Source organism: Camelus bactrianus, chromosome 22 (genome assembly GCF_048773025.1).
Source record: "Camelus bactrianus isolate YW-2024 breed Bactrian camel chromosome 22, ASM4877302v1, whole genome shotgun sequence".
Classification (NCBI taxonomy): Eukaryota; Metazoa; Chordata; class Mammalia; order Artiodactyla; family Camelidae; genus Camelus; species Camelus bactrianus.
Genome location: NC_133560.1, coordinates 25,319,881 through 25,342,386, shown reverse-complemented (window position 1 = coordinate 25,342,386; position 22,506 = coordinate 25,319,881). Strand labels below are relative to the sequence as shown.

At 56.5% G+C, this 22,506-nt stretch overlaps 1 protein-coding gene across 6 annotated transcripts in view; it reads right to left on the bottom strand.

The window, feature by feature from the left end:
• PDE4A (phosphodiesterase 4A) overlaps positions 1-12,244 on the bottom strand; it is a 34,407-nt gene extending 22,163 nt beyond the window's left edge. Inside the window, exon 1 of one of the 6 annotated variants that reach the window (XM_074350751.1) lies at positions 11,695-12,244. In XM_074350751.1, coding sequence (XP_074206852.1) covers positions 11,695-12,008 — 314 coding nt within the window. In that variant the 5' untranslated portion in view covers positions 12,009-12,244. Of the gene's footprint in view, positions 1-2,803; positions 3,216-4,296; positions 4,898-11,694 lie in introns of those variants that run through there. The other 5 variants (XM_074350753.1, XM_074350750.1, XM_045516184.2 and 2 more) reach the window with 5 other exon arrangements.
• Between the last annotated feature and the right edge of the window lie 10,262 nt (positions 12,245-22,506).

Sequence of the window (22,506 nt, the reverse complement as noted above, 5' to 3'; positions counted from 1 at the left end):
TTAAAAAATTTTTTCACGTAGTTAAACAGTGCATCTTTATCTTTGTCACATTTGCTTATCTATCTATCTATCTAACAGAGGTACTGGGGATTGAATCCAGGACTCCAAGCATGCTAAGCACGGACTCTACCAGTTAGCTATATACCTACCCCTCGGTATGTTAATTTTTTAAAGTAAATTAAAAAAAATAAAAACACTCTTAGGAAAAAATATGCTTAGCTCATGAGCTTGGGTCTTTGATGATAATGCCCATTTATTGAGTACCTACTGTGTACCAGGTGCCAGGTTAGATTCTTTGAGGTATATAATAATTATAAGATACTTTTTCCATATTTACCGTGTCCCTGGCACTATCAAAGAGCATTGGACACATGAACTCAGTTAGGTCTCCCACCAAGCCTGTGAGTCGAGTTCTGTTAACATCCTGGTTCCATGAGGAGACTGAGGCACAGAGGGACAGTGAGGGGTTGGTGGCCTTGCTGCCTGAGAACCATGTCCCATCTCCCAAGGCCCAGCCTGGATTATGTGGCTCCGCGGAGTGCCACTGGGGAGGGGAGAGTCCTTCATACTGAGGACCTCACCTCTGCCCCCAGAACTGGAGCCACAGTTCAGGGAAGGTGAGACCCAAGCCCAGAGGATGCCCAACTAGCATTGTAGGCAGATCCTGCAGCCCATGGGGACTCAGCTCACGTAAGCAGGAGCCCAGAGGCCGGGATGGGAAGAGGAGGTTCCCTGGGGTCCTGCTGTTTGTGCTTCCTGGAGCGAATGTCCCCTGGGCTGTGGAAGGGGAGAGGGGAGAGGGTTTGGTCTGCTGAACTGCAGTCTGAGAAGGGGGTGGGTGGGTCTCAGCTGCCCCTCAGAGTCAGACCCTGGAGCTGTGGGGACTCACCCCTCCCTGACCTGCCACTGCTCATAGTGACTAGTTAGGCTGGAGGCTGTTTCAGCAATGTCCCAATGAGACCCAAAGCCACAAATTGCAGCCTGGGACAGCCAACAGGCCCTGACATCACAGCCGCACGCCCAGATAGTTCACCAGAAAGGAAATGACTTCTCCAAGACACCCCTTTGGACAGGCTGACCACTTGATGAAGTTTCTACCTGCCTTCACTCCTCTGGGGCCCCTAGGCCTGCCCACCTGGGCTCCCAAAGCATCAAACTGGGCCTCCTGAGGACTGTGCAGCCCAGGGGCAGATCCAGGCTTCAGAGAGTTCTGCCACAGGGGCCGATGGGAAACAAACAAGCAGCGGAGGGTGGGGAGAGTAGGGAAAGAGGACATATCCCAGTTGATAAAAATCATCACAATGAATGTAGTCAAATGTTCTTGAATGTCACATGCTAGGCACACTGCTATGCCCAAACAAACCCTAACACCCCATTTCCCAGAGAAAGAAACTGAGGCACAAACAGGATGAGTAACTCGGCTAGTGGTAAAGCAAGGATTTGAACCTGGTAGTAAATCACCGGTGTCTGTCTTCCCCAGGCAGGCCTGGCATCTGTCCGGGCTCCCTGCCCCACTCCACCTGACTCCCTCGTAGGAGGTGCCGGGCAGCCTTTATGGAAAGGCCTGGCATTTGCTTTGTGAAGGTCACACGGAGGCTGGGGGCGGGTGCTGGTGTGTGTCTGCCAGGCGGGCGCGTGGTGCCAGGTGACATGGCTGTTTGTGGGGCTGGGTGTGCAAGGAGGGTCTGTGTGTGTGTGAGTCAGGGTGTGTGTGTGTTCAGGAGTATTCAGTGCAGATAGTTGTCTGTGTGGATCTGCATGTCTGTATTTGTGAGAGGAGTCTGGGTGTTGGTGGTGCCTGTGTGGATCTGTGTGTACATATCTGTGTGTCTGTCTATGGTCTGTGTGACCTTGGGAGAGTGTACCTATGTGCCACACACGTGCTGTAACTGTCCCCGACTCTTCAGTGGGTATGAGGTATGAATGGTCCTATGTATGGCCATGTGCAGGTAAGAATCAGGCCTGGGTATCTGTTGTGATGAGAGTGTGTGTTCCTGCAGTCACTGTAGTGTGAGACTAGGGTTTCTACGGTATGTTTGTCATCATGACCCTGGGTCAACTGCGGGGTTCTCTTTTTGGCCCCAGCAGCCAGAAGCCCCATGCCTAGCATGGTAAACACCAGGTGACCCCGATTACCCTGTGAAAGTGTCCATGTTTGTGTGTTGTGTGACTGTGTCTGTGGAGCATGTGTGTCCCCCTATTGGAGAGCGTGTGTGTCCAGGTGTCTGAAGAGGTTGGTGCAGGGAGCAAGAATAAGGCTGGAGTACCCTGAGAATTCTGAGACCCTAAAGATCGTGTCTCTGCCCCAGCACTGCCCAGCTGATTCTAAATACCCCTCCCAAGTTCCAGCAGGAACCTCTTCCCCACCCCCACCCCAGCTTGGTTTTCAGCCTGGCTGCCCCAGCAAGGAAGGAGGGAGGGTAAGGCACTGGAGGCACTGAGCAGAGCAAGGCTGGAGGGACCTGGCTTGAAGCCAGTGGCCCGGGAGTGGAGCCCAGGTGACGCTGGACACCCATATTTGCCGCCAGAATGAATGCCAGAAGCCCAGGTTTAGGGGCACAAAGAGCCTGAAGGGATCCCACCCTGAGTAGGTAGGAAGGGGGCAGGATTCAGCACCACTTCTGAGGGGCACCACCTGCAGGAAGCCCTCAGCAGCACCCAGACAGTTTAGGGACAGGGAAAGGCGTGGCAGGCAGACCCTGGAAGCCACTTTGGGGGTTCCTCCAAGACAGAATGCCCCTACCCACCCAAAGCAGCCAGAGCCTCTGGTGGCAAAGGAAAGGACAGGCCGAGTGCCACCCACCTGACAGATCTGCCTGGAGGGTACCAACAGGTGTCCTCGTCGCTGAAGGAGAAGTGGATCAGGGACTCAGGGCCCGCGGGGGGCAGTGCCAGGGCAGGGGGCCGGGGCCGGGCCCGGGGCGCTGCACTGGAGCGCATGAGTGCCAGGCGCCGTTGGCGCGCGCATGAGGACGGCTGCACCCTGGTGTGGCGTGCACCGCTCGCCAGGCCCGAGGTGTCTGCGGCAGCCGCCGCCGGCGCCGCCTGTACACCCGCCCTCCCGGTGACCCCCCCCAAGGGGCGGCCCCGGGCGTTCAGGCGTCCCCTCGTCCGCAGCGCCTGGGCTGGCTCCCCTGCCTGCCTCCTCCTGCAGGGGCCCTGCGGAACGCTGCTCACACTTCCCGCCTGCCTCCCTTCCCCCGGGCCTCGGAGGGTGCCCCGGGCTCCGGTTTCCCGGGCTCCGAGCCCGCCTCTGGCCACGCCTTCTCCCCCCCTCCCCCTGACGTCGAGCTGGGCCAGCTAGAGGTCTCTGAACGCGGTGCGTGCCGCGGGGAACCACTTGCCCGAGGACGGAGTGCGGGGTCCAGTGAAAAAAAACCCCAGGGGGGGGGACGATGGATGCTGGGAGGTGGAACTGGGGGCTTGGCGGGCGGCGGAAGAGAGACAGGAGAGAGAGAGAAGTGAAGACAGAGACACAGAGAGAAACCGGAGACAGCAAATGATTCCCCGCACCACACCCTCCCCAACCCCATGCCGGGCTTCCAGAGGCCTCGATCGCTCCTCCTTATCTCTCCCGTCCCGAATCTCTTCCCGAGTCCAGATGCAGGGCTCGCGTCCTGTCCCTACAGTGCCCTCTTCTCAGCCTGTGTCCCTGGACTCAGATTCTAAACAAGAGCATGCGGGGAGTAGGGCAGAGCGGGGCAACCAGAGAAGCCCCCAGAGCCAGAAACCCCCAGAGCCAGCCCGTGCCTACCTCTGGGCTATCAACCTCAGTTTCCAAGATAAACGGACACTGGAAAGCCAGGCCGGATGTGGCCTCCAGGCTCCTCACCCCCAGGCTTCCCGCTCCCGCTGCCCACCCCGGGTCTGGCCAGGAAGGGAACTTCCATTTGCCCTCCTTGCCTGGTGCGGGCGGTGACATCCCCAAGCCTCCTAGCAAGGCATCCTCTAGAGGGCGGAGCTGGCCCCATTTCCCGGGCCGTTAGACTGAGGATAACACAACTGAATACACGTCCTCAGATCACCCTGGATGGCAGGTTGGCCTCGCTCCCTCAAAGCGTGACCGCAGCTTCAGGTCTGCACAGGAAGTGGGAGGAACATAGCATTTATTGAGCGCCTACTGCATGCCTTATCAGATGTCTCCACAGCAACCCTGGCGAGCAGAGATGATTTTTATCGTTGCCCTGTGACGAAGAGGAAGAGTGAGGCTGGAAGAGCCAGCTACGGATCCCAGACCGCGTCGCGAGCCAGACGTCCAGGGGATACTCTAACCCACAGCCACCAGTGCGCACTTACCCGGCCCAAGCCTGGCGGCCGAAATCCTGAAAGCTGCGGAGAAGCCGAAGGCGCCTGCGGAAAGTTGGGGACGGGCTGGCAAAGAAGACCGGCGAAGAAGGCGGCGAACGTGGGCGGCGGGGCGAGCGCCGGGCCGGGGGCTCGGGCAGGAACGCCTCGTCCTCGGTGGCCGCCGCTGCCGCCGCCGGGAAGGCCACCAGCTGCAGCTCGGGGATGCGGCCCAGGCCGCGCGGCCGCGCCATGGCCGCGGGGGGCGCGGGGCGGCCCCGCCTTGGCGGGCGCTGGGGAGCAGCGCCGCCCGCCCCGCGCGGCCCACGCAGGCCGGCGGCCCTTCTCTGGGGCCCACGCGCCCCACCCCGCCCGCCCGCCCGCCTTGGCCCTTCCGGCTACGCGCTGGGGCCGCCCCCGGGGCGGGGCGGGTCTGGGGCGCCCCACAGACCCTAGGCACTCCCTGCAGTCCTTCTGACGTCTTCACAATCACCGGAAGAGTCTCTACAAACACCCGGGCTGTCCCCCAAATCTCTGGGGCACTCACACACATACACACGTTGGTGATGTTGTGAGCTTCCACAGACCTTAGGGGCATCCCCGAAGTCCCTCAGACAGCCCCACAATCCCAGGGAGTGCACCCACTATCCCTGAGATGTCCCCACACAACCCAGAAGTGCCCACCAAATCCCTGTGTTCCCCCACAAAACCCAGAGGTGCTCTGAGAGGCTCCCATAGACCCTGGACACTCTCATAGCTCCCCAGGTGCCCCCCTCTATGTCCTCGCCGTTACTGAGACATCCCCACAAACCCCAAGGGCATCCCAAGAACACCAGGAGGTACCCACAAATGCCAGGGGTACTCTGAGAACCCATGAGAAGTCTCTTCAGATGCCAGGACAACCACCACAGTTCCTCAGAATTCACCCAAACCCTCAGGAGCACTCTCAGCATCCCTGAGTCATGCAGAGACCCTCCAAACACCCCAAGAATCTCCCACAGCCACAGAGCATCCCCACAGACCTCATGAAAGGCCCCCCAATCCTAGGGTCCCTCCTTAGAATCTGAGGCACCTCTTAGAATTGGGGCCCCCACAGCTCATAAGGTAGCTCCAAGAATCTGACATCCCCTCAGTACTGACTTCTGTGGGACCCAGCAGTGGTGGCTCTGAATGCCCAACCACTGTGACTCTGTGGGAGGTATATTATCCCCTTGCACAAATGGGGAAACTGAGACTCAGAATGGTGAAGATTCCTGAGTAAAGTCAGCTAGCTACTTATTCCAGCACCCACCCCACCTATCTGTGGCTCTTGGGGGTTAGGGAAGTGGGAGAGACAATGCTTAAAATAAGACACTAGAACAAATCTTTATTTTAAATCTAAATCGCCTCAGTGAATATCTTTCCCTGTCTACCTGTTGGCTCCGATATCAAGGGGTCCAAAGTTGGATGGCCTAGGCTTGAGTCTGGCCTCTGCCATCTCTTATTCATTTGACCTTGAGCCAGTCACTTCATTTCACTGAGCCTCAGTTTTCCCACCTGTAAAATGGGTAGAATAACACTACACACCTCATATCTGGACATGTAAAAGGCTCAGAAAAGCATCTGGACATACTAAGCACTCAGTGTTAGCTACAACTATTGTTACTGGAAAAAACATTTATGGAGAGCTTATAATGTGCAAGCCACATACTGGCCAGAGGATACAGACGATGCTGCTGCTGCTGCTGATGATGATGACCACAGTTAACCTTCAGAATGCTTCCTGTGCGTTCAGTGCCTGCAACTATGATTTCATTTAATCCTCACAAAATGCCCACCAAGAGATACTATGGTCCCATTTTAATGGATGGGAAAACTGAGCCTTAGAAAGAAACAACATAGGTCAAGGTCACATAGCCAATGAGTGGCTAAGCTAAGCTCTAGACCAGTGGTTGTCTCCTTTTATTTCACAATCGCCTCCCTAAGTGGCTTTTTAGACCTCTCCCCTCATTGCCTCCTCCATAAATGTAATGCCATAGATATACTGTTTATCTATTTATGTACTAGGTGTATATCTGGATTTTATACATAAAAGTAAGATTTTTTTTTTCACACGTCCAGTCCAAGAATCAAATTTCACCCCCTTGGAGGTGATGTCACCTGGGAATGCAGGGTTTCCCAACCTTGGCAAAACCAACCTTTGGCACCCGGTAATCCTTTGTCCTGGGGGGGGGCAGTCCTGTGTGGTAATAGCAGTAGCAGAATCCCTGGCTCCTCCCCACTAGATGCCAGCAGCACCTAGTCATGACAACTAAAAATGTCTCCAGTCATTGCCACATGTCCCCTGGGGGGGCAGAATTGCCCCTGATGCCGGCTGAGAACTGTTGCTCTAAACCCATTAAGACCTATGCCCTGGCTACCAGGACCCCTAAGTCCATTCATTCACGCTTATCTGCCCTCAGGTTCCCCGTATTGTTTGGCTGATTCTTCAGATCAGACTTTGGGAATAGACCCATTTCAGAAATGGGGAAGCCAAGGCCCAGAGAGGGAAGTGATTTGGCTAGGGTCACCCAGCCTAGAAGGAACACAGATGGATTATGAGTTGAGTTGTCTGACTAGAGGGACTGGGATTCTGGCCACTTGGCTACACAGGCCCTTCACATTTCAGTTTCCTTTCAGCCCAGTGACTTTTGACCCTTCCTAGGAAGTCAGATGTAAACTGAGGTCTAAAGCCAATACTGACCGTGGCCTACAAGGCCCTACATTAGCTGCCCCATCACCTCCCTGCTTCATTTCCTTCCAGCATCACTTGATCACTCTGCCCCAGACACACTTGCTGTCCTGCTTTTCTTCCAACGTATCAGACGGGCTTCTACCTCAGGACCTTTGCACTGGCTGTTCCCTCTGCTTGTCACCGTCATTCTTCAGACACCCACATGACATCCTTTTTCACTTCATTTAGGTCTCTGCTCAAATGTCACCTCCTCAGAGACATTTCCTGACCTCAAGGTCCTTCTCTTCTTCTTGTCCCATGTGTCACCAACTGGAATTTGCTATTTCTTCCTCACCCACTACCCCGAGAATGCCAGGACGGCAGGGACTGGGTCCATTTCATTCTTTACCACAGCCTGAGGATGCTCAATCAATGCTTGTGGAATGAATGGCAGCGTTGCAGATGAGGAAAATGAGGCTTTGACCGGTGAAATCCTTTCCCAAGGCCACATAGCAAGTCAAGGGCAAAGGCTGGATTTGGTATCCCACTCAGGAGTGAAATCGGTGGGCTCAGATGCCACCAAAACTCTGTACTCACGCTGCCAGTCTGTAGCTCCCCTAGTCCCAAAGTCCTAATTTCCTGCAATTCCAAGGAGCTGGCAGTCAATCTGTTAGTGGTGAAGAAGTGGGCACCCTGGCAGCCAGGGCTTGGGTTTGTGGTTTGGGGGATGCCCCCCTTTCTCTCTGCGGAGGAAGTGCGTTTTGAGGAAGTGCAGTTCTCAAAACACCAGCTTCAACGTCAGCCATCTCAGCCTTACCACAGCCCTAGGGGTGGGCAGATCTTATTCAGCCCCCTTTGCTGAGAAGGAAACAGGGCAGGGGGTATGATGCTGGCCTAGCGTCACGCAGTGAGTCAGCGGGCAGGGCTACAATCTGAATCTCACCCACTGGTCTGGAGCCTAGGAGACCTGGCTTTTAACCCTGATTCTGCCCTTCCTTGCTTGGGTGACCTTGGGCAAATAACTTTCTCCGTTTCCTCGGCAAGAATGGAAAGCCAAAGATGCCGTGAGTTAAAACGCAGCTTGGTGTTGGGAAGCCCTGGCATGGGCATCATTGGCATGGGCAAGCGCGCCTGGAGGCGAGACGGGAACTCCGCGTCCTCAACTTTTCCGCCAAGTTCCTCTCCACCCGCCAGGCGGCCGTCTCCACCACGCTCGGCTTGGAGTGGAGGATGGAGGGAGCGGCCTGGTCCCGACGCGCGGAGGGCGAGGACCTCACCCGCAGCCTGCGGTCGGCCGCCTGGCGCCCGCTCTCCGGGGCGCTCAATAAACATGAAATTATAATACGGAGCGCCGCGGCAGTGGCGGCGGCGGCGATTTTGCTCTGCTCGGGGACCAGAGTCCCGGAGGCAGGTCCGGACTCCGAGCGCACACTCAGCCTGAGCCTTTCCTGTCACCCAGCAGAGGGCGCGCGGAGGGAGGGGCGCGAGGAGAGCTCTGCTCCCGATACACATGCAGGGATGTGGGAGCGCCAGGGACTGGGGGAGGCGAAGACCCAAGTGGAGCCATGGGCCAGAGAGATACCCCGGTCCGACTGCGTCCACCCACTCCTGGGGCCAAGCAGCGTACCCTCCTCGGTGGGGAGAATCTAGGGGGTCCAAAAGGAGTCATACTTTGGCCCCGCCCCCAATTCAGGCAAGTCCCCCCCACCTCACCACCAGAGTCCTTCTCTTCCTCCCTCTCCATCTGCCTCTTGACTGATCGCGGCGGTGCGGTGACTCAGCCCCATGGGGCGCCGGGAGCGCAGGCTCTTACATCCCCAGGTCTGGAGGGGGGCTGTGGATGCCATCTCAGATATGGGGCAGTGCCCTCTCTCTGGAGGTGCCTGTGATTCAAGTCTGGAGGGCTCTCTGGATCCCCTTTTTGGTGGCTGCATGAGTTTCAACGCGGGTAGCGCAGGAGCCCCCTGAGTGTGCACCCTTTCTGAAGAACTGGGCTGGCAGAATACCCATTCTAAGGAGTGAGGTTCCCATTGGAGGCCTCTCAGTTTCCCCTTCCTCCTTCTGGCTGGGGGTGGGAGGAAGATGCTGGCACTAATGCCCTCCCTCCAGCCACAGCCACTGGAGGCTACACAGGCCCACAGTGAAACAGAAAACTGAGCCCCTGTGGGGATGTGGTTGAGGTTCCCATTTTTCCTTCCCACCCTAGAGGAGCAGGGGAGCAGGGTCTACCACGGCCTCGCCTCCTCTCCCAAATCTGGGTCTGTGAGTGACTATCTACCGAACGTTCACTGTGTTAAGTCCTTTACTCACATCCCCAGTCTCACAGACCTGATCCCCACAAGGCAGTGCCAACAACAGCGCCACTTTGGGTGGGGAAACTGGGGCTCAGAGATGGTAAGACATTTGTGCCAGGACACACAGGCATCAGACAGACCCGTGTTAGAATCTCAGCTCTGCCATTTCCTGGTTGTGTGAACTTGGGTAAGAAGGAGAAAGCACTTTGTCCCTCTGGGCCTCAGTTTCTCTATCTGCCCAACAGGAATACCTCACTGGGCACTGGGGATGAAGATGTGTGGAAAAGTCCCTGGCATGGAGCCCAAGAGTGAGCCATCACAAGCTAGATCCCACTGAGACAATGATGATTATTACCACTCAGCTACTGTCACCAGAGAGTCAGCACCCCAGAGACCAGGGTCGGGGGGTCCCTGGGGCTTTAAAAGGGAAGAGTGCCCTGTTCCTCTTGCACCCTGCCCCTTCCTGGGTCTCTTAGACAGTGACCTGAGCCAGTTTGGTGTGCTGTCCCTGGTCCTGGCATTTCCTGTTGATTCCAGCTTTGTTTTCCTTCAGCTTCTTTTCAATTCCCTCTGGGAACTAGCAGGCCGTGTGTGCTGGACCTATAACACAACTTCCTGGTCGGGGCAGGAGTGCTGGGGCTGCGTGAGCCCTGAATGGAGACAAATGGGTGACATGGAGGCTGTGGTGCCTGCTGGAAGTCCCCAGAGATAGCTAGAATAGTAGGGTCCCAGCCTAGAGGGACCTCAGACAGGAACTCCAGGAGTGAGAGACCTGAATGTGACTGTCTTACTGATGCTCCAGGCAGAGGGGTGCCCATGGGAGTCAGGCAAAGCACAGTCAAAGGCATCAGTCATCCATTTCACCAGAGCACAAAGTCAGAACCCAGAGCACCATCAGAACATGAGGTGGTTAAAGGACAGAACAGCAGGCAGATGGGAGCACACCCCAAAAATCAGAGCACCGACTCCCAGACACTGAACACACAAGTAGCCGAGAGCACGCCACAGTGTCTCAATCACAGTGTCCCAAGGAGCATGGACAGTCCTGCTGACACAATCACATTGTCCCCAGGAGTATACACATCACAGTGCCACTGTCACTGCATCCCAGAAACACACACTATCACAATCACTGTCCTAGGAACACACACAGCCACCCTGTTATCACTGTCCCGGAAGTACACAGTCACTCTGTCACAATCACTGTCTCAGAGGCACACCATCACCTTGTCACAATCACTGTCCTGGGAGCATAGTGATTGTGTTACAGTCACTACATCCTACAGTCACTCTGTTACAATCACAGCATCCTAGGGGCACACACAGTGACACAATCACAATGTCCTGGGAGCACATACAGCCACACTGTCACAATCACAGTACTCCAGTAGCACAGTCAGCCTGTCACAATCACAGCACTCCAGGGGCACACACAGTCACCCTGCAAAATCATTGTGTCCCAGGACCACACAAAGTCACTGTCACAATCACTGTCCCAGAAGCATGCAGTCACATAATCATAGTCCTGGGAGCACACAGTCAACATGTCACAAACTACCCTATCCTGGAAGCACACACAGTCCCACTGCCACAATCACAGGACCCCAGAAGCCAGGCAGAGCATGCAGCCGAGGCAGCCACAGCTGTTCATCCCCAACAGCTGGAGCAAACTCAGGTCAGTGAGAGGATACACAGCACACACCCCAACACTAACACCATCACCTGGGGAGGCCGGCACTCCCTCACCCTGTGCTGGGACTGTGTGACCCCTGGCACTGTTCCCTCTCTCTGGGCAGCTACTGAACCCTAACACTCTTGCCCTGAAAGGAGGCTCCAACACAGCACACAGGCCCCCAAACACAGTGCTCCCCCAAGAGGCCCCTTTTAGATTACTGACCCCAGCAGCAGGGCAAGTCTACGAATTCCGCCTCCAATACAGTCCTCCCCACTCTAGAAGGAAACTAAGAGACCCCCAGCCTGCAGGAAACATTGTGGTCCTAGCAGGCAGCTCCCCCCTCCACTACAGATTGACCCCTAGGACATCCCCACAGTGAATCTAACCCTTAGTACAGTGACCGCAGGAAAGCCCTGTCGAGTGGTACCCAGCTTAGCCACTGTCCTGCACTGTCACCAATGAAGGATATAGACCCTGAAATCTGCAGCCCTCAAACAAGACCCTGTTAATGCCACACGCAGCATGGTACCCCCTAACTCAACCCCAGGATCAGCTTCAGTCAGAAGCCTCGGGTAGGGGCCAGGTCCCGGACGCCCCCGCAGTAGAACTCCCCCCTCCGCCCCCCCCGTCCCCCCCGTCAGTCACACTGACCCCACCCGCATCACAGCGCCCCCTGCGGTCAGCGGGCCGAGTTGCGTCCTCTCTGCGCGCCTATCCTCTCCGCGCGCGTCCGCCTCCCGGAGTCTTACCGCCTGCAGCTGCCTCCGCCCGCGCTGCCGCTGCCGGTGCCGTGAAAGGACGAGGGCCAGGACATGCGGGACGTGCGCAGGCCGGGCCGGTCGCTGGTGTCCACGGCGTCGGCGCGTTCTATGGGCCGGTGTGGCGACCGCTCGGGCTCGGCGCGCTCCGCGCTGTCCGAGTAGCCGCGCTGCTGGATACGGATCGGGGTCCGCGGCTGCCGCCACAGGTGCTGGGGGGGCGGCTTCAGGGTGGCCTGACCCTCCCGGGGCCCGGGCAAAGATAGAGACAGGCTTCTCTCCGAGGGGGCGGCCGGGGGCTCCATGGCCCTGGCCCCCACCTGCACCCCAGGGGGCCCCGGCCTCTCCAAGCTGCACCTGGTTCAGCTGCGCGAGAGCATACGCTCCCGGGGCCCCGTGGGTGCGCCTGGCCTCGGTGGGGCCATGGCGCCCCGGGGACAGACCCGGGGGCGCTACGGGCTGATCGCCCCCGGGCCGGTGCGAAGGCCTCCTGTCGGCGCCTGGCGCTCCGATCGGTGCCCGGCAGCGCTCTCCGCACTCGGCGTCCCGCTCGGCGCCAGCCCCGGCTCCCCCGCCCCGTCCCGCCTCTCCCCGCCCCCTGCCCGCCGCGGCTGTCAGCGCCGCCCCCCTCCTCCTCTGTCCGGGCCAGTGGGGGGCAGCCACCCAAGGAGGGGGGGCCCTCCCCACCCACGCAGAGCACCGCTCCCGGCGGGGAGGGGGCGCCGGAACTCGGCTCTCTCCAGAGCGCCTTGCCTAGCCGCAGCGCGCACGGGCACAAAGGAGTTAAACGGTTAATCCGATCGTGAAGGAGACACCCGACTGGTTGCCGGTGTGTCAGTCAGTCCGTCCATCATGGTGGGGGCGGAGCCCAGTGCTGGCTTGTCCTCGCTGCTACCCCTGCCAGAGGGAGCTTGTGGGAAGTGGTCTCGGTGACACGGGACCCGCTGCGGCGGGCAGCGACGGTGTTCGGGGACTCTCCTGTTGGCGGGTTGGAGGATGGTGATGGTGTGTGCCCAGGGCAGGATGTGCGCGCACGTGGCCTCTTCCGAGGGCTGTCTGTGTTTTCGGTGCCTGCTCGAAGTGTGTGTGCGCACGTGGTTAGCTGCTGAGGTCTGCCTGTTTCTCTGGATTTCGCTGTGTGTGTATCTGTGGGTGAGGAATACACATGTGCTGTCTGTTTGGAGGGTGTGCGCTTCTACAGGGTCTGTCCTGGTGGCCTGGGGGCTGTGCATGTGTTCCCACGCGATTGGGTGTGTACTGTGGTCTGTCCGCGCTTGCGGAGTTGTGCACTCGATTCAGCCGCTGTTGTGTGCTGTGGTGGCTGAGAGAAATCAATATGTGTTAGTGTGTGTGTGTGTGTGTGTATGGGAGGGTCGGCCTGGAGCCGCTTTGGGGTATTTCTGGGGTGTGTCCCTTTGGTTCCTGTGTGGCTCCAGGAGGACACCCGGTGGCTGATATCCCGACTGCCCGCCCACCGCTCTGTGTATCGCTGCCTCTTCGAAAGCGCTTCTGCAGGAAGTAAACTGAGGCAGGTCCTGAGCAACCTCGGGATGCACCCATGCCCTTTTCAGGCGAGTAAACAGCCGCGCCTCCTCTCCGCTGCCCCCGCCGACAAAGCCCCCCTTCCGGCACCTAAATCGGGAGTCGCCGTGACTCACGCTCCCGCCTCCCCCAGCGCCGCGCTGAGCGAGCGAACAGAGAGCTAGCGGGATCCGAGCGCCTCCCCTTTCTCCCCGCCCCGGCCCGGACTGAGCCCTGGTGGCGGTGGCGGTGGCGGTGGCGGTGGCGGCGGCGGCCGGGCAGGGGGAGCGCACGCACCCCTGCGCCGCATCCCCGGGTCCCATGAGCTCTGGTATTAACCAGCTCGCGTGCGCGTTGGCGGCGTCGGCGGAACTAGGCCCCGCCCCAGTGCGCCCCCCTCAAGGACTCCCCGGGGCAGGTCGTGCTGTCTGCCACCGCCCTCCCTCCGCACTGTTCTTATTAAAAAAAAAAAAAAAAAAAAAAAAAAGCCCGTCTCCAACTGCCTCAGCCGCTTTTCTCCCCGCCAGAGGGGGCTCCCTGCATGGGCGAACGCGGAGAAAGAACCGCCCTGCCATTGGCAGCCGCTGGATGTCCCAGAGGCCAGAACTGTGTCCCTCACTTCTCTCAGGGACCCTCCCCACAAGTGTGCACTCAAAAAGACTACTAAGGAGATCGGCAAGTCCTCCCCAGATCACTTGAGGGTCTTGGGCTGGACCAAATTCTTGGGGGATGGACATGGGTAACACTGGATGCGCGGGCTGGGGGTGGGGGTCAGGTCACAGCGGAGCTTGCAGAAAAAGGAAGGCTCAAGGCAGTGGGCCAGAGCTGGAGCTGTGGCCTGAACCAGGCAGAAGATAGAGGGATTTCTTTTTTTTGGTAGTGGTGGGGTTACATTAGATTCCTGGAAAGGGAATGACAGTCACTTCCTCCCCCATCTGGAAATGAACCATTGTACCATGACCCAGGCAGACTCTGAAGCCCTCCAATTGGGTATATAAAGGGCTGGGTCGGGAGACTGAAGCTGCAGAGAACAGTAGCCCGAGAAGGGAGGGCAGTGAGGTCAGGGGCCCCGCCAGCAGCCAGGACCAGCTCAGCTGTCTGGCCTTCAAATTCATCCTTTGGCCAAGGTGGGGGTTGAAGTGCCCTCTGAGGACCCCAAATGAGAAAAAGCAAGGTAGTGCAGTGTGAAGCTGGACTCAGGAGGAAAAAGCCAGTCCAGACCTCCTCCAGGGTCCCACCAACCTCTTTTAAGGCCTACAAGAAACTGCATCTTCCCAAAAAGGGAAATAGTGGCACACAGCAGCCTGCTGGGGGGGGGGGGGGGCTCACTCCCTAGCCTGTCCCGGTTCTCTGATTATGGGAGCATCATTGGGCACTAGAGGGTTGAAACCCTTTCTGAAATTCTGCCCCTTGCTGACTCAGCCAGCTCCAAAATGGAAGAAGGGGTTCCTAGAGGCTGCAACAGGGGCCTCTTGGGGGATGGATGTCATAACCTGACCTGCCAGGCTCCCGGAGAAGTTTCAGCTGGTTTTGCAAAATGCAGGGAAGCCAGGAGCCTGGAGCATGGGATAGGGCTGGTGGCTGGACTTAGCCCAAGCTGGCCCTGTTCCTCCACCCCACCTCCCAGCCTGATCCACCCCCTGCCTACCTGTCAGCTTTGGTGATGGAAATCCGTGGAGGGATCAGCAGTGGCAGCGTGGTGGGCCGTGGTGGCAGAGGGACCCTAAGGTCCAAGGGCTCAGGTTCAGCCCAGCCCAGGCCTGGGCCCGTGGAGAGGCGGCGTCGAGGGCGTCGGAGGTCAGCCCCCAGCATGTTGGTGCGGCCAGGCTCAAGGGTCTCTCACGGCCTCTGAAGTGGGACAAGGAGGGGATAGGTGTGCAGCCTGGTCAGGCAGCTCTGAGCCCCTCCCTGCAGTAATGTCCCTCCCTAGCCATCTGAGGGGGTGGCTGATGGGGATATAGGCTTCTGTGTCCCCTTCACGTCTTAGCCACTCAATAAACCCCTCCCACAGAGAGTACCTTCCCAGCTCTGACATCTGAAGGGTGCCCATTCTCAGCCATAATTTTGTGGAGCTCCATTTTGATGTCCCAGCCCTAGGGCTCTGGGCCTTCATGCCTCTACACTGTCCCTCACTGTGAAACCCTTCTAACATATCACCACCCTCCACATATACAAGGCCCCTTCTTGGCCTAAATGTCTGTGGCCCCCTCCCATCCCTCACTTCTGAGACCCTCAAGACCTCACCCCCAGCACGGGCCCCTTTACCCTACAATCCTCTCCCTATTTGGAAAGCCCCTTGGAAGACCCTGCCTTCTGCCCCTGGGCTGAGAGCCTCAATCTGGGCAGCAGGAGAATAATGAAGTCAAGGGAGTAAACTGAGGCATGAGAGGACAAGACTCCTTGCTGTCACGAGGAAGTGAAGCCCGGCTTAGTGAACAGCCGTGGCCACTAGGCTTCTGACTACCCAGCAGTCCAAGCCCTGCCCCCAGCCCAGGCCCCGCCCCTCGCACCTCTTCCCCGGCCCTGGCCACTGCGACTCCTCTTCATCCCACCAACTAGCGCGCCTTGAGGGCTTCAGGTGCCATGTCGGCCAGGCCAGCGCCTCCTGCAGGACCAAGTCAAAGGCATCTGCTGTTAGCGCCCTGGGGCTCCCCCTGCCGGCTGAGCATGGAATCCGCCCTCGCCCCTCGCCAGTTGCCTCTCCCGGGGCGTGACGTCAGCAGGTGGCTTACGAACTGCCTGTCGGTGACGTCGCCTTCCAGTTGCCAGAGCGACGGCTGACGCACGGCTGGGTTCTAGACAGCGTCAATGCGCGGATTGGCCACTGGGGGGCCGGGAGCCACGGGCCCGGGTCGCCCCAGCCCCCACCTCTCCGCCCGCGGGGGCTTCCCCAGCCTGGGGATCCCTTAGAGAAGACCGGGAGCTCCCAGAGCCGGCCACGTGTGGCGCGTGGTCCGAGCCGGGGGCCGGAGGAAGCGTCTCCTCCGAGCTGTTGGGCTTTTATGCCTAAACCCGAAATAGCTCCGATGTGCGGGGGCCGGGCGCAGCGAGACAGCGGCTTGGGCACAGATGGGGGACGCGCAGGCAGAGGCGCGCGGAGACAGACAGGGACGCGTGGAAATAGAAACAGACAGACAGGGACACAGACGCAACTCCCGGTGATGAGTGCGCTCTGCTGCCGGCGATCCCTGTCTAAAAGCTTGGGGGAGGGGAAAACTGGCTCACTGTGCCTTCACACCCAGGCGCTTCAGATTATTGCTGTGTGACCATAGGTCGGTGACTTAAACTCTCTGAGCCTCAGTTTCACCTCTGTGAAATGGAGTGATAATCTTTACAGGATCTATATGAGAATTATACGAGATCAGACTATTGAATTCTCGTAGAACAGCGTCTGGCACTGAGTAAGTGCTTAATAAATGCTATTAACATGTGAGCCTGTGGGAGCCTGTTAGAACCCAAGTCAGATCATATCCCTTCTCTGTTCAGAGCCCTCCATGGCTTTCACCTCACTCAGAGGAAAAGTCAAAGTTCTGAACAAGAGGCCCACGTGGTCCTACATGATATGCCCAGTCACCTCCCTGTTCTCATCTCCTCCCTCTCTTCCCTCAGCTCAGTCTGCTCCCTCTACACTGGCCTTTTGGCTGTTTCTGGACACACCAGACACACTCCAGCCTCAGAACCTCTACATTTGCTTTTCCCTCTGCCTGGAACTCCCTTACTTTAAATACCCACAGGTCCCTCCTACAGGTCTTTGCTCACATCTCACCTTTTCAGGCATTCCTTCTGGCATTTTCCTCCACCCTACCCCTGTTTAAAGTTGCTAACCCCTCAGAATTCCTGAAACCCCTTGTCCTGCTCTATTTTTCCAATAGCATTTATCACCTAGTAACACACTATGTAATTTACTTATTACATATATTTTGTGTCTTGTCTCATACTAGAAAATCAGCTGCAGGACAAAATTAGTGTATCTATTTTATTAATTACTATATCCTCAGTGCCTAGAACTGAATCTGGAACTAGGCTCTTAATAAGTATTTGTTCAATGTCTGGTTATTATTTTGAGGACTCAAGAGCATACTTGTGAAGTTCCTAGCAGGTCTCCTGTGGACTACCTACCTTACCCCCTAATTTGGCTCTTATTTCTTTTTCTTGCTTTATAGCACTAGCTAGCACTTCAGTTGTGTCAACTAGTAGAAGTGAATGTAAACACCATCTCACTTCCTAATGCTTAGCACCAGGCAAGCCCATGACAGACAGTTGTTGAACAAATGGATGAATGTATAAAGATAGCTTAAAGGTCAGCTCTACTGCTCAGCCAGAGGGAGCCAGTCCATATTTTGGGCTCCCATTGCTGCTTATTCTGTCCCCATTAAAGCACTCATCATTTGGGGTTGTAATTTTTGTATTCCCCACTAGAGCTCTGTGAGGGCAAGAAACTGTACCCATTCATCATTGTCCCCACACATAGTTTCAGTGAATGCTGAATGAATAAATGAAGGAATGACAGAGACACAGAGAAAGAGTCACCCTCTCCTCTGTGTGCAGACAGACACAGGTGCTCAGATATGGCCACGCAGAGAAAGGGCCATGTAGTAAGGGCCATGCTTAGGCTCTGGTGTTACATTGACAGGCCTGCATTCAAATCCTGGCTCTTTCACTTACTAGCTGTGTACTTTTGGGCAAATTGCCCAGCCTTTTTGAGCTTCAATTTTCTTATTTGTAAAATGGGGATAATACTCATACCTACCTGAGGAGGTTGTTGTGAGGATGAAGTGAAGCAATACATATAAGGTTCTGAGCACAGTGCCTGGTTCCTAGTAGGTGCTTACAAAACAGTAGCCACTATCCTAATAATACTAACAATTATCACTGTTGTCTACTTACCTGGAGCTATAGACAGACATGGGAGACAGCACACATACACAGAGACCTCAGTTCCTCCCATCCTCCCTCTCATCCCACCAGCCTCCTCACTGTTCTCAAGTACTTTGAGGATATTTAGACCTCAGGGCCTTTGCACTTGCTTTTCCTTCTACCTAGGAAACCAGCCTCAGAGAGCCTGTGTTCTTCCCACACCCTGATCTCCCTGACTCTGCTTTCATTTTGGTTTATAACATTCTAACAAGATATATAATTTACCTACTATTTGATGAGCTATTGCTTGTCCTTTGATTAGGACATGAGGTCAGGAAGTTGGTCTGTGTTGCTGCTGGATCTCCAGGACCTAGGACAATGCTGGTATACAGTAGGTGCTCAACAAATATCTCTTGAGTGAATGAACAAATCTGCTTAACTCTCTCACCTCCTTTGAGTCTCTGCTCAGTCACCTCCCTCCAGAGGCCTCCCCTGACAGATGTGTCCCCCCACCCCATCACTCTCTGCCTCTTACTCAGCTTTTTTATTCTTCCTAGCACTCATTGCCCCTGATGTCTCATGTTTTTGTTTCTGCTTGTCCCAACCCCTTAGTTCCATGAGAGCAGGGGATTTTTCTGTCTTGTTCCAGCTGTATGGTGGGCCAACTTCTTGGCATATGACCTATTGCACAGGGCCCCATGCTTAGAAGGTTTAATGTGCTGCTGTCATTTTGAAATTCTTCATAATTTTGAACAAGGGCCCTGCACCTTCACCTGACCCTATGCTCTGCAAAATTCTGTAGTCCATGCTGGCTCCAGTTCCCCAGTGCCTGGAACAGCCCTTGGTAGGTGCTCAAGGATTTGTAGAGTGAGGGAAGGATTGGAGGAGGCCAGGGGAGAGAGGAGACACACGTGCCACCAATGTCTGGACACGTGTGCACATTTGCAGAAATCAGCCCTGGCAGAAATCTGGGCACAGGACGCTGGGCCTCAGGACCCGGCCTGAGTACCCAGGTGGAGGGGTGCCACTAAGCCTGCCTTCCCCTCCCCTGGGCAGCAGCCAGCTGGGGAGGGGGAGGTCCAGATGGCAGAGCAGGTTGCTCTGGGCAGCTGGCATCAGGCTCAGGCTGAGGAGAGTTCTGTTCCCCCACCCAGCTTGTCAGCATTCCTAGCCTGGCCTGACAGCAGCAGGGCTTCATCCAGCCCCTGCCTCCTTCAACAGTATGTGGGGATGGGTGGCCAACAAGAGGGATGGAAGTGAGGATAAATGCCCTTTTCCACACCTTGCCCCAGAGCATTCAGGCCTGAGGAGGGAGAGTTACTCCCCAAGCTCCATGCCTGGGATCTGGGAAGAACTGTCAGGGGCCCTGCATGTGTGTGTTGTGTGCACGTGTGTAAACATGAGACTTTGTACATAGCTGTCCATGTGCACTGGACAGGTAGAACTCTCTGGGAGTCTGAGTGTTGTGTAGTTGAGACCAGACCATACCTGCAGGAGTGTGTGTATGTGACAAAGTGACGCTTACATCAGTCTATGTAAGCATGAGGCTGGATGTGTCTCTGTGTGACTGTGATGTGTGTGTGTGTGTGTGTGTGTGTAGGAGGGGAGGGTACATGCTTGTGGATGCAGCAGGAAGCAGCATTTGACAGTGGGTAGAAATGCAGATTCTGGGTTCACATCTCTGCACAGCCACTTAATAGCTTTGGGGCCTCAGGCACATTATTAAAGTTCTCCATCCTGTATACGGTGTTTGTGTGATGTTTGTCTGGATCAAAGTGTGTGTGTGTGTGTGTGTGTGTGTTTGAAAAGTAATGCAACTTCTCTGGGAGGTCTTCCTGGATACCCAACCCAAAGTGGACCCCCATTTTTCTCTCTTGTCACAAGCTGTTTCTATCACAATCCTAATCACAATTTTTTGTTATATATTTATTTGTTTTTTATGTTGTTTCTTTGTTTCCTCCACTAAATGTCAGCTCTATGAGGGCAAGGAGTTCTCTTCACGGCTGTGTTCTTATCACCTGGCACGTGGTAGGCACTGAGTAAATACTTGTTGAATGGGTGAGCACAGGGCTGTGTCGGTGTGGTAGGGGGGAGGTGGGTGTCAGCTGGCTGTCATGGGTTCCTGGAGGGACCTGTGCTCAACTCTGCTCTCTACTCTCTTCCATTCCTAGCTGTTCACAATACTTCCTTCAGCCATCCTCCCTTGTATGGGAATGATGACACCTTTGACAACATCTTCCCCCTTTTCTGGGTCTTAAGGATTCACCTTATCTATAAAATGGGAGGGAGGATGAATTGGTTCATGATAAACCTCCTACCTGATCTAACTGCTATGAAAATAGTCAATCTGATCCTCTCTTTGGTTCATTCAATATTTATTGAGCACCTGCTATGTACCAGGCACTGTCTAGACCCAGCCCTGCCCCCTTGGAGCTGAAGGTCAATGAGGAAGGCACATACAAACCATTAATCTCATCTATCTTGAATACGCCCCTCCCCATTCACTCTCTATGCCTCATGGAATTTTTGTCTTCACAGTCTGAAATCACCTTATTTCTCTGTTCATCCACTGTTTTTGCTCCCTCACCCGCCTCCAGAGTCAGCAGAGCAGGGATTTGGCTGGTCTTGTCGCTGTAGCCCGACAGCCTGGCCACAGTGTCCTGGCACATAGTGAGCACTTGGGATATACGTGTAAAATGAGCTATAAAATAAAAGACGAAGTAACGGCAGACTCACAAGCATGACCTCCTCGAATCCTGAAAGTATCATTATCCACTTTGCAGATGAGGAAATTGAGGTTCAGAAAGGCAAAGCCATTTGCCCACTCCCACCACTGCAGCTAAGCAGTGTGTGGCTGTGGGATGCAGCAGAGGAAGCTTGGGCAGCCCAGAGGAGCACTCCCAGCCCCCCACCCCCACCTCGCAGGTACATAGACCCACAGCAAGGGATGCGCTGATTCGGGAGGGGGTTGGGAGACCGAGGGACAGTACAAAGCAACTCAGGGGTCTCTGTCTTAGTTCCCAGGACTGAAGATGCTGTGTTGGCAGGAGGTTAGGAAATGCTTGGCGCTGATGGGGGAGCTTCCGGCGCCCTGTCCCCAGTTCTGGCAGCTGGGGCTCCTGGGACCCTGTTTTGATGAGGCCAGAAGCTCCAGTCTCTGAAGCCAGGTAGAGACCCCCGCGCCTACCTGGGAGTCCTCGGCATCTGGGGTCCTCCCCACACATCCTCAGCCCGGAGGCGGGCCTGAATCCCTCAGAGGGCGTACGGGGGGGGGGGGCTGGCTTTCTTGGGGGTCGGAGGAAGCCCCTACCGTCCTGGTCCCTCCCTCCCGGGCGCCGGGTCCCCCTTCCCACCGCAGCTCGTAGCCCAAAGCTTACCTTGCATGGGGGCTGGGGAGGGGATGCCCCGCCCTCTCCGGCTTGGGGGACGGGGAGGGGACAGGGATGTCCAGACCCTTTGTTTGCTGGTGTGTGTGTATGTATGTGGGTGGGTGGGTGGGTGGGTGTGCGCGATTGTGAGACCCGCTAGGGTGTGGGAACGTGCGCGCTCGTGCCCGGGCCGTGACTGCCGCTGAGATGCTGGACTGCCAGGGCTGGAGGGGGAGGAGGATGAGAGGGGGACTCCCCCGCCCCCGCCCGCCTACTCGCGGGCTGAATGGAGCACGAGAGGGAGGGGCGGCAGCGAACCACAGCTTTGTCAGGATGGCCCCTCCCCTTCCCCGGGCAGGGGAATTCCCCCTCCCCCAATCCATTTAGAGACCTTTACTCCTTTCGTTTCAGCCCATTCCCTCCAAACGCCCGCTCTGAGGGAGTCTAGGAAGAGGCGCCCTTCACTCGAATGGTTGAAGCTCCTCCTATCCCAGCCGCCCCCCCACCCCTATCCCCGGAGAGCCCTTTAATCTGAGATAATCCCGGCCCTAGGCTGCAACACGGCCTTTTATCCTGATATCAAAGCGTGGGTAGGGATCTATGAAAGTGTGTGGCTGGGGTTGCCCGAATTCAGGGTAATGGATTCCTTAGAGCCCGGGCTGAGGAAGAGGGCCCCAGACAAGAAAGAAGGGGCTGCGAGCGGTCTTAGGGCACCTCGCGCGGGAAAGACCCTCTTGGTGCGCATTTCCACGACCCCCTCCTCCATTTCCTCCCCCTCCCCCTCGCGAGGCCAGGAGCACTGGCAGTTAGTTAGACATTAGCGACACTTAGCGGCCGCACCAGAAGACGCAGTCAGGCTCCTGAGACCCGTTAGTGTGGTCCGGGTGATTCCAGAAGGGGCGTGTATGCGCGAATCCGTTTAGGAGTGACAGAAAATGAGGACGCGAGGGGGAGGCTGTGATCTGAGCTCGGAAAACGCCAGTCCCCAAGGCGGGGCCACATCATCCTCACCTCCGACACCGCAAGGGCAGGGCCATATCCTTCCTCCACTTATACC